This window comes from Octodon degus, unplaced genomic scaffold, assembly GCF_000260255.1.
Source record: "Octodon degus isolate 3935 unplaced genomic scaffold, OctDeg1.0 scaffold00115, whole genome shotgun sequence".
Taxonomy (NCBI): Eukaryota; Metazoa; Chordata; class Mammalia; order Rodentia; family Octodontidae; genus Octodon; species Octodon degus.
The window spans coordinates 5,210,885-5,223,166 of record NW_004524691.1 but is presented as its reverse complement, the minus strand read 5'-3'; the positions used below and the strand labels follow the sequence as shown (position 1 = coordinate 5,223,166).

At 37.8% G+C, this 12,282-nt stretch overlaps 1 protein-coding gene across 1 annotated transcript in view; it reads right to left on the bottom strand.

Annotated features, from left to right (window-relative positions):
• Positions 1–3,154: 3,154 nt before the first annotated feature.
• The window catches only part of Gfm1 (G elongation factor mitochondrial 1), a 52,020-nt gene continuing 42,892 nt past the window's right edge, over positions 3,155–12,282 (bottom strand). The window contains exons 15-18 of the mRNA XM_004639843.2: positions 11,893–12,037; positions 4,902–5,062; positions 3,963–4,016; positions 3,155–3,827 (exon numbers count right to left, since the gene is read on the bottom strand). Of these exons, the coding sequence (XP_004639900.1) occupies positions 3,696–3,827; positions 3,963–4,016; positions 4,902–5,062; positions 11,893–12,037 (492 nt within the window). The 3' untranslated portion in view covers positions 3,155–3,695. The remainder of the gene's footprint in view (positions 3,828–3,962; positions 4,017–4,901; positions 5,063–11,892; positions 12,038–12,282) is intronic.

Genomic DNA, 12,282 nt, shown 5'->3' with positions numbered 1-12,282 from the left:
AAACCATATACACACATAATAAACAGACACAGTTTACCTAAATTATAAATTCACAAAAGTTAAACCAATTAAACATTTTTAGTATTACCTAAATATCTCTAATATCACTATAACATCTTTTCTAGCACAAACCCTAAAACTGATGACATGATTTGAGTAACATTTTTCATCCCTCAGAGAGAAAATAAAATGTTCAAATTGCCTTGGCAGGAAACAGAAACCGTGAATTCCCTAAGCCAGCAATGGGGAAGCTTCTCACGCTTCCAGCAGGCTGCAGCACACACGCCGCAGGCTTGCTACCACTGCTAAGCTCTTAAGTGTGTGAATTTGTCTGACTTCCTGTGTGCTAATCAGTTACACTAGCATCATCGCTTTAGAACCTTCAACATGTGGTTGACACAGCATAAATGTTCACATAAATATTCTGTAAATACAATTAACTTCAGTGATACATTACTGTTATTCAAGCCCAGTTAAACGTTCAGCTCAGGGGTGGGGAGATAGCTAAATAGAATAAGCATTTGCCTGGCAAGTACAAGGGCCTGAGTTTAATCCCCAGTTCTGCAAACCCCCCCCCCAAAAAAAAACCTTTCAGCTCAACAACTTCCAGTTTAGCAATGCAAGCAGCTATTTTCTACAAAGGGTACATTCAAACATGTCAATTTACTACTTCCTATTGGCTGCCAAATTTAAGACTCATGGAGATTTCAAAATTTTTATTTTATTTATATTTTGGTGCCAGGGATGGACCTCAGGACCTCGTACTTGCCAGACAGGCACTTATGCCACTGAGCTATCTCCCTGGCTCCTCAAAAATTTTAAAATATGAAAAACAATGTTTTTAAGATGGTCTCGCTGTCAAAAAATCTTAAACATCAGGACTAAATTTTGATTTCATAAGCTATTCAGAGAATAACGGAAAAGTAGACTGTATTCAAATGAAGAATCAACAGCCCAAACTCTGATGTTAATAAAAGAATACTAATTATACTTTTTTTTTTTTTTTGCGGAACTGGGGATTGAACTCAGGCCCTTGGCGCTTGCCAGGGAAGCGCTTATTCCACTGAGCCGTCTCCCCGGCCCCAATACTATAAATATTAACACACATCTGAATTGCAAAAGTCTTTTATTTCATGTCTTAAGCCTCAGTATGCACAAAACTGCAGCAGTCTTTATTTATTTTTTTGAAGGAACCGGGGATTGAACTCAGGCCCTGGTGCTTGCCAGGCTAGTGCTTATTCTACTGAGCCATTTCCCCGGCCCTGCAGCAGTCTTTAATGCTGAGTGCATACTAGAATCACCTGGGAAGGTTTCAGAGAATCCAAGTAACTGAGGTGAGCCTGAGAGGTTTCTTTTTAAAGCTCTTAAGGGGGCTTTTCAAAGTGCAGTGGGGACAGGACACTTAGTGCCACTACTCCTTTCCAGGAATAGCCACTATCATTTTTCTTTAGCCAACAATTATCCTTCACAAAAAATGTAAATCTTTATACATTATACACATAATCTTTTCCATGCTATACACTTTAGTTGGCATTTAGTTTTTATGAACAATCACTAATGAGTTGGCAAGAAGATGTGGGTTAGGTTCTGGATCTGTTCCCTATGTGCTCCTATTTGAGCTACCTGACCCTCCCTAATCTAGCTTTGGATAGATCTGATACCTATGTGATCACTTCTGACACTCTAGAGTATTTAACAAATAAAAAACAGGTCCATATCTTCCCACTCTTGTGATTATTCTAAGCAACCAGAGAAACCATGAAAGCATTTCTGCATTGGGCATCGTACTCATAATAACAGCATGAGCTACTGACATAATACCAAAGCAACCACATTTTTCAGGCTCGACACTACTGTAGCAATAGATGTGTTCATGAGGGAACTGTACCTCACCGTAGTCAGACCTAAAACAGCCATCTGGTACTTAATGAGCAGTGCGGTCTTAGAAAAAATTAGCTTCTTTATGTCTCTGCTGCTTATGGAACAGAGATAATACTGTAACAGTATTTACTCTCCTATGGTGAGAATGAAACAATGCACTTAAACTAGTTGGCAAACGTGAAAATATGCTTGATACTCTAAAAAAAATCTTTTTTCCCCTTAAAAACCTCAAATTAAAAAGTCAAATCTATAAAACAAGAAGAATTTAAATCAATTTTTTTATTCCTATAGAGCAAGGGAAAAGACTAAAGATATGTGTATGGCATCACATAATTTTTAGATGAAGAAATTCTGAAGAGCACAGCAGAACTCCCTGGGAAAACCGGAGCTGTTCTGGAAGTAAAGGCTCAGCATTTGTTTTTTTTAAAGTCCTTTTATCTATTATTTGGTACAGGGTCTTGCCAGGCAGCTGAGACTCAGTGATACTCCCATCTCAGCCTCCCCAGCACTGGAGTTACAGGCATGTGCCACCATGCCCAGTTTTGGCAGCTGACACGGTGCAGCGCCAGTATGGCATGTGGTACTGTACTGGGGATTGAAGCCAGGTCCTAGTGCTTGCCAGGCAGGCGCTTAGACTACTGAGCTATCTCCCCAGCCCAAGTATTTGTCCTTTTAGTCTCAACTAATACAGTAATGATAAACTGCAACAGTATTCAATTCAACTAGTATTTACGAAGTGAATTAAATGAGTAGCAACTTTATATAAATTATATTTTACTATAAAGTGTCTTAGTTTTCTCTCCTTTATTAGACAAAATACCCAACACCCAAAATGAAGGAAGGTAAATTATAGAGGTTTCAGTCTGTAATCCAAGGCAGGTGGCACAGGAGAGGGGCAACACTTCAAGGCAGCAGAGGACAGCAAAAGCAACAAGAGCAAACGGGAGAGCAGGCCTCTTTTCCTCCCTTGTATTGAAAGCAGCCTATCTGTAGGGTGGATGTACTCTCCCACCATCTCCTGCCCTCCACTCAGACAGGATCAGGATGTTTACACGGTGAGAATCTTGGGCTCTGCTGAATCAAACTTTTAAGGTCTCAAGTTGATACAATGTACAAACAGAGGGCCACAGAAAGAAAACTCAGATGAACATAAACAAGAAGGGCATTTTAAGGATGTTTTTTATTTTATGTAAGACTGCAAGTAACATCTGTATTCTTAAAACAGAAACAGTAACTACTGTTACTCTATTGTATTGTTTTAAATTTTTATTTTTTTCTCTTTAAAATAAAATTTAAAAACCACTCGAAAAATGCCTGCCCATTAATGGCACTACAAGAAGTGTCATGACACAAAATTTACTTTCAAGTCAATGCATGAGACATAGACAAATTATCATCTGATACACTAACTGTAACCATAGTCATTGTTCAGTCTAGATAGAAAGTATTTGGCTATTCTGTGTACTATTTTCCCAGCATTTCTGTATACTGAAAATTTTCATGATAAAAAAATTTGGAAAGAAGTTTACACATAGTCCCAGCTTAGAAGTATAACTAAAATAAGTATCTTCTCTTAAATAAATATTAAATACATTTCAGTATTATAATAGTCATTGTTGAGGTTTTGTTTTTAATGAATTATAAGACCCATTCAACAGAGTTGAGATACACATGGAATTATCTTTGAACAGAAGCCCATGAATATGAAATAGGAACAGCTTCTAAAATTTGTTTCAGCAACTTCAGTTTGTTCCACTGAAATGTATCATTGTCAAACCTTGCAGATTCAATTAAAATTAATAAAATGAGGAAATTCAGTTCTTGGCCTTTCCTTTTTTTACTGGAAGTTGACCTGTAGCTTCCAAATACTTATTAATAAGGTCTTCTTGTGTAGATGGTAAACATGGTTGATATCTGCAATACTCCATTGTGTATTCTCCCTTTCCCTAGGAATTGAGAGAAAAAAAAGGGGATAGAGAATTTTTTTTTACAACTGTCAAAGTCATGCACTTAGGATTTCACAAATTTGATCATTCATAGCTTTTGAAAAGCACCACAGTAAATTTTAAACTCTTGCTTACCTCTGTACATGACCTAAGTTCAGTGGAATAACTAAACATATTATTCAAAGGGACCTAAAAACAAACACAATAGATATTTTAGCATTGCTTATTGTGAAATACTTGAGAAAAATGCAAGGAGATAGTAGGTATGCAATGTTTTAGATTTAGGTTCCTACTCATTACTTTTTATTTAAGAGAATTAAAAGCCAAAGTGAAACACCTGTACTGTTCCACATGCAAACCATATCTGACAGCCACAATCAGAAACCAAGTATTTCAGTTCACAAAGCAGACACCACCACAGCCCGCCTTCCTTATCCATGTTCCACTCTCTGCTACCTCACACTCGCTGGGAAATGTTTCTTCTGTGAAAATGTTCATACAAATTTTTTCACTTTTTTTTTCTTTCTTTTTTTTTGTGATGCTGAGCATTGAACCAGGGCTGCCTTTCTCCTTCAGCTATACCTCCAACCTTCACTGGATAATTTAATGATATGATGATCGTCATGTCTTCCAGGAGGCCTTCTGTAAAGTGATAAACTCTCCTCCCACAAGATTTAAATAAAAAACAGGTACAGTGCAAGAGAATTAAACATTGCCCTAATACATCACAGATAATATAAATCAGCTATACAAATAAAGCTACAATGAGAAAGAAAAAATACTTATTCCACAAAAGGACAAGATAAATCTTATTTTTAGTTTCACACTTAAAAGAATTGCTTAGAGTTGCTCTAAAAAGCAAATTACATAAAAAAAAAAATTCAAGGCAAATTAAATTTTAACTTTAAAAAAAAAAAAAAAGCAAATTACCGGAATTGCCACATGTACAAGAAGCCACAGAATTAACAGGAAAATGTATCAATTTGCTCTACAACTGTCCAATACAGAAGCTGGTATTTTTCCTACTGATTAAAATAAAGTTTCTTTTAAAAAGCAATGACCAACAGTACTTACATCTGCATATACTGTAAAATAGTCCTCAACTCCATCTTGCCCTGTAATCACCCCATGGCGTCGGTTAATTCCCGCGATTACCGATCCCTGAAATTCATTTGGCGCTGTAATTTCCACAGCCATAATAGGTTCCAGGATACACAACGCTGCATTGGCCAAAGCTGAATTAAAAAAAAATTTTGATCATTACACAAACTAGAACTCTTTCTTTTCAGCTTTATGATCAAAACACAGGTGGCACTCTCCCCAAGTCACAAATAAATGGTCTTAAACTCTCCTATCTGGACTCATTTTCTCATAGCAGTAACAGTCATCCTTCTGTATGAAAGCTAACTCCAAAAAATAATATTAATATTTAACTTTAGTATTACTGTTTCTATTATCATATTTTTATCCTTAAAGCTCATAAAACTGGAAAACATAAAAGGATTGTTTGTTTCATTTTTATGTATTTGGTACAGGGTCTACAGGGTCTCACTGTTGCAGGCAGCCGAGTTAGATATAAGTATTACAGGCAGTCAGACAGGGCCAGGCCCTTGAAGGAAATACCATAGAAGACAAGATATCTTGCAACACTGGGAGGGAAGGATGCTCCCACCGTGGGCCAGACCTGAAAACCAGAGATCAAACAAATGCCGACCTCCCTAAAAACTGGCATCCGAGATTGATTACCAGCCTGAGGGAGCCAGAAGAATCATTAATCCGACTACTACAGGATGCTACCTGATAAAGTCCTGTTCTACATTTACACCTGCTTGCTACATGATTATGACTCGCTTCCCCATTTGGTCCTGAACTTAATCAATTTTACCTGAGCAATGTTGTAATCTCATTGGTTGACCATAGTTTGTCCCACCCCACATCCACCTAAGCGAGTTCCTGTGTTCTCCACCACCTTGGACCCACCTCACCGCATGGTTGTACTTTATAAAAGTCCCGGGAAGAGACAGCTTCCTTGGGAACTACCTGCTTGGGCCCCCCTCCTGTCCCCCTCTCAGACAGGAGCTTTCTTTCCCTCAATAAATATATTCTGCTTATAACCTCTGTTTGTTCCTAAAATTCATTCTTTGGTTTTAGAGAACATGAACTCGTGCATGTCAGGTCCAGAGATCATTTTTCCCTATGTCATTTGGAGGTTCCCTGTATCGTTTGGAGGTCACCCACCGGAGATCAGTTTTTCTCCCTGTATCACTACATAGGTCAGATTCGTAGTGATTCTCCTGTTTTAAGTCTCCCAAGCACTGGGATTATGGGATTATGGGCATGCAACACCATGCCCAGTCTCAATCACCATTTCAGTATGCCCTGGGGGTGGGGCCAGCAGGGCATGCCAGGGATTGAACCCCTAGAATATAAAAGGATTTTAAAACATCAGTCATCAAGTCCTTTATCATGAAGATTGTCCAGTTGTGTCACTTAATCTCTTTGGAAATCTCTGGATTCCTGGAACTGTTAAAGTCTAACTAAAGTTAATTCTATTCTTTCTTGTTAGTTCCTAGCAAATAGTTTATTTTTTATAAAGAAATAACAGGACGGGGGAGGGGTATGTGTGTGCAAAAGTCACCCTTCATATCCTTGAAGGTGAGAATCAAATCACTCCTGAAATCTGTGTTTCCTTTAAGCTGAACAATTTCCCAACCTAACAGAATTGGAAGACCAGTTTCTAAGTTTTGCTCTATGTCTGCAATTTATATGCAGACTTTAGACTGTAACATTTGTTCCAATGAAAAAAAGGTATCAGACTAGATGTTAAGAATCATATCTGCACTAAAACTCAAGTGTGTCTGTCTCTATTTTTGTTCATTTTAGCACATAAGCAGAACACTGCTTTCATTTACAAATGAAAGCTGATGGTTAGGTACAACAATATAGAAAGAGTAAAGTAAAACCTCAAATATTTGTAGTTCATTCATAATACTTGATTCAGCCTCAGATTGGCTGCACTATCTCCAAATAAAAGCATTAAGATGCAGAAAAGATAACAAAGAAAACTTTGTTTCAAAATAATCATAGCTTTTTCAGAAGCATCAATGTTAATAATTTAGCAATCACTCTTACATGGTCATTAAAGCACTTCTAAAGATACTATTAGATTAAATGCAATAATTGTAAGAACATTACTGAAACACAGAGACATCCTTGAATATCAGTGAGGAAACTGGTTCCAGGTCTTTCTGTAAAACACTAGGGCTCAACCTGCTTTTATAAAATGGCTTAGTATTTCCACACAGCCTAAGGACAACCTCTCAAATATTTAAAAAAAAAAAAAAAAAAATTGCACCCATAGCATATAATTTGATGTAAATTAGTTCCTACACTGTCTTGTTTAAGAAATGACAAAAAAGACTGTCCATGTTCAGTGCTGCAAGCACGTCTACACAGTACATAAAGAAGAGTGAGGCAAACCATGCTTAAAGGATCATGGGAAAAAAACAATGGGGTCTCTACCTCACATCACAGCTCCTGAAATTCAGCCATGCCGAGGGCACAGTAAACTCAAGCTTTGTAGTTTGCAATTTTCTGAGATTTATTTTTTCTCAAAATATTTTTGATGCAGAATCCCTAGATACAAAAAGCTAACAGTATTAACATTTCTTACTAATTAATATTCTTAAATTGAAATCATATCCTCACTTATACTTACTTTTGACTCACATATGTTTACAATTACTTGGGGTTCTAGTTCATCAGAGTTTAATACATCTAAGTAATACACTTATTATTCTCCGTGGAAAAGAAGACTGACAGTTTTATGAGTTGAGCAAAGAGTTTGTACTGTGGCTAGGTATACTGAATTCTTTCAAAGTACTTTGCCATCTCAAAATTCACCTGTCTCAGTTAATTCTGTTCAGAAAACAGGAATAACTCAAATTACAAAAATATAGCCAACTCCTAAACTTTACTGGCTAAGCCCTGACAAGCCTCACACAGAGATCCTTATTATAGTAACAATTCCAGACTGCAGAAACAGCATCATTTCTTCTGGGTTAGCAGAGCTTCCTTTGCTCGAAAGACATGTAATTAATTTGGAAAAGGGACCCAGAATGAGGATATGAGCAGACATAACTGGATTTAGTTACACATTATATAGTATTTTCTTGTTTTTACAACACCACAGATTATTTGATTTTTATAACCACCTAGTATTTTTTTTTTTTTTTTTTTAATGTATTTGGTACAGCATCTCACCATGCAGCTTGAACTCGTAGTGATCCTCCTGTTTTCAGCCTCCCCAGTGCTGGGCTTACAGGCATGTGCTAGCATGCCTGGTCTTACCTAGTGTTTTCCACAGGCTAGTAATGTGAAAGAATTGGATTGTGAAAGAGTTATATTTCAAAAGGAAGGCAAAAGTCAAGTGTTCAGTGCCTACTACTCAACTGTTGAAGATAACATTGTATAGTATTCTCCTGTCACCTGCAACTTGGAGAAGTTTATTTTGACTCCTGGTTTGGAGAATTCAGCTCATACCCTCGTATCCAGTTGGCTCCAAGGTAGAAAACAGCATCATAGAAAAGGCATGGCAGTGGAAAGCAGCTCACCTTATAGCAGGAAGGAAGCAGAGAGGAGGGAGGTGCTGGGGCCAAGAACACACCCAGCTAGGCCACATCCTCAACAACATACCTCCTACCAGCCCTGGCTTCTTTCTAGCAGCACATTTGCCAGGAACTCAATGGGTTAATTCATTGATGAGTACAGCATTCCCATGATCCAATCACTCTGGATACCAAGACCTTAGGGGGTTGGGGGGCGTTTCAGATCTAAATCCTAACACCTGTTCAGTTCTGCCATATTTCCTCACCCTGCTTCTTTTAGTTTCTTCTTTCTTTGCAAATCCATTTCCTCATTCACTTTCAAATGGACCTTGCCCTCTATATGCCATCAACTCTAGCCCATGTGGCAGGACGCAGAAGCTGACCCACCTTGTCATCTTTCAATAGCACATGGCAGCCCAAGTCCTAAAAGCACTTTTTTCCTCAAGCACATCTATGTGGTCTGTAGCTCCTTAAGGAGTGACCTAAAAATATTGATGTCATCACAGGATTTTTTGTTAAGCTCAGGTGGTAGACAGAAATAGCACGGTTCTATTTCAGTCCATGAGAAGTAACATCTGTGTCACCAGGCCAGGTACTAAAGTGGCTATGAGAGGTGATCAAGGGCTGACTGGTCTGGATTTAACATGAAGCTCTGTCACTAAGTAGGAAGTAAGCCTGGGTCATTTTATAATTAACTGCCAGAGCCTAAACTTTAACTCTAACATCACATGAAGATAAGGTCTGATAATGCACAGTCACATGTAATACACAGCATATAAGCGATCAACAAATGTTATTCTGACCCCTCTTAAGACAAAACAGCTGGGATGGGCCGGGGAGATGGCTCAGTGGAATAAGCGCTTCCCTGGCAAGTGCAAGGGCCTGAGTTGAATCCCTGGTTCTGGAAAAAAAAAAAAAAAAAAAAAAAGCTGGGAAAAAGTGGCAAGGCAAAGTGCCAGGTCAACAGCACAACGGGAAGAATGACTGGTATTCACTACGCCCAAATATTTATGTTGCAAATGCTTCTAAGTACCAAGTATATTCTCATCTAATATCTGTGGAATTACTATCAAACAGCCTTGGGAAAGTTCAGATGACCTGTCCATGTCTGTTCAGTAAGTAAGAAGAGCCACAAAAGGACATCATCAAGGTAAGTGAACTAACAGTATGATTCTGGCCTGGACTTTTTTGCTCTTACACACTGGCTATACGTTCAGTGTTTCTCGGGAGATCAACTATGACATTCTCAACAAATTGGCCACACAAAATGATGGCAAGGGTCATATTCACAGAGTAAAACATGGCCAGAGGGCATTAAATTTCACATTTCAGTTTTAAGGTATCACTGATTAAACTCACGGACAAAGTTTGAAGTGTATTTCAGAGGCTGGGGCGATAGCTCTGCAGTTTAAGTACCTGCCTGGCAAGCACAAGTACCCAAGGTTTGATCCCGATACTACATGCTGTGCTGGCCACTGAAACTGGGTGTGGTGCACACCTGTAATCCCAACAATGGGGAAACTGAGACAAGGAGGATCCCTGAGTCTGAGCTGCATAGTGAGACCCAGTAGCAAAGAAAGAAAGAAAGAAAGAAAGAAAGAAAGAAAGAAAGAAAGAAAGAAAGATTATTTCAAATTAGAATATGTGAGAATGTGAACAAATATTTTTCTTCTAATCCTGGTAATATATAACACACAATAACACACTTTGCTATCTTATAGGAATTATTATTTTTTGGTGGAACCAGGGATTGAACTCAGGCCCTTGAGCTACCTCCCCAGCCCCAATATAGGAATTATTGTATTAACTTAGAAGCACATTTACCAACATTTTCACCCTGAATCGCTCATATAGCATTCAATGGAGATACATTAAAAAGTTGGTTTTCTTTAAGTTTGGTGAGAACATCCTTAGACCAGACTGCTACATTTTTATCTTTCTCTTTTTAGGAATGTAAAAGCCAATTTTTATTTTTAGTTCAAATATAATTTAACTTTATGTTTATTCGACAAATAATTGTATTTATGGGGCAACCTGTAATGCTTCAAATATTTTTCTTTTAATCATGAAGAAATAAGAATCAAATGAATAATTCATTTTTATGCTAGGACCCTGGTTATCTGCATAATCTGGCAAAAACGTCAATTCAATTTTATTCATTTTTCTGCATGTTTTTTTGGAGGGGGAAGGGTCTACAGGGTGTTCAGGGTCTCGCTGCTACATCGGACTCTGTGATTCTCCTGTTTACAGCCTCCCAAGTGCTGGGATTACAGGTGCGCACCACCACGCCCAGTCTCAACTGGAGTCTTAGTGTGCCCCAGGGACAGGGCCAGCATGGCAGGCCCAGAGATCGAACCTCTGGCCCCTGCGCCTGCTTGCACGCACTTTAACCCGCTGAGCTATTTGGCCAGCCCTCAATTCAATTTTACATTGAGAAACTACAATGCAAATTACTAAAGGCTCCAAACAGGTTAAGAAAATTAGGGACTGGTAACCTAGTCAAGAGATCAGCAACCTTTTCCAACTATTCCCTATACCTTATCATATACACAAAATGAGACCAAAGGCAACATAAGGTTTAAAATTTATGTAGAATCAATAAAATCATCATTTATAGAATGCTTATGAAATATTATGGTTAACTTAATTTTCTACTATCCATTTAACCCTCTCTGATGAAATTACTTTTGAAATTTTTGTGAATCATAATTTTTCTGCATTAAGAAATTTATGGATATTATTGTTAAAAAACAATAGATATTTTTAAAAAACAGTAGATATGATACATATGACTAGAAAAATGAATTTTCTGGCTTTAGGACACATCTTCAAAGTTCCTTTGAATAACACTGATGTCGAATTATTATGATGTCACCTTTTTTTCCTAAGCGAAGACTCATTTTTACAATTACTTGGAGTTCTAGTTCATCAGAGTTCAATACATGTATGTACTAATTTATTATTCTCCATGGAAAAGAAGACTGACAGTTTTATCAGTTGAACAAAGAGTCTGCATTGTGGCTAGGTCTACTGAATTCTTTCAAAGTACTCTGCCCTCTCAAAATGCCTCAAAGCCTACAATGTGCTACATTAAAAAAATACAAATTTATGGACTTTATGGCACTTAAATAACTCACTAAAAATAGTATGATTATGGTTAACATATCTTTAAAATACTTCTTACATTTCTGAGCATCTGTCCTCTCTATTAAAAACATTGATGAACTTATTAATGAATTTAAAGACATAAAAAAATATAGTTTGGAAAATAGGGTAGGTTTTGAAATTTGTAAGCGAGAGACCACAGCAGTCTACCCTCACTTCAAATTTAGAAATATTTACCTGTTACCAAGTGCTCTAGGTAGAGAAGACTGAAAACACTGTTGTTTTCGGAAGCTCTGATAGTCTAAAAGGGAAAACAGATATAATACGGTAGAGGGTGCTGAGATGCAGCATACCTTGTTTGAGAGCACCTTCACCAGCTCGGATGAATGAGATCTCATTGGAATCAACCATGTGGTGTGCTCCATCTTGCAGAACAAACCGCAGCCCAGAGAGCTTGTGACCAGAAAGTGGGCCCTTCTCACAGGCATCCAAAAACCCCTATTAATGAATAAATGTGATTTTGGAAATGAATTTTAATTTTACCTGCCAGATGCACTGTCAAAATAGCAAAACAGTTAATGTTCAGAGTATAATGTTCTTATGATGTCTGTATATTTCATCCTTCAAAAAACCTTTTAGGACCAGGGCAATAGCTCAATGGTCAGAGCACAATGTCTGTATATTTCATCCCTCAAAAAACCTTTTAGGGGGGCCGGGGAGATGGCTCAGTGGAATAAGCGCTT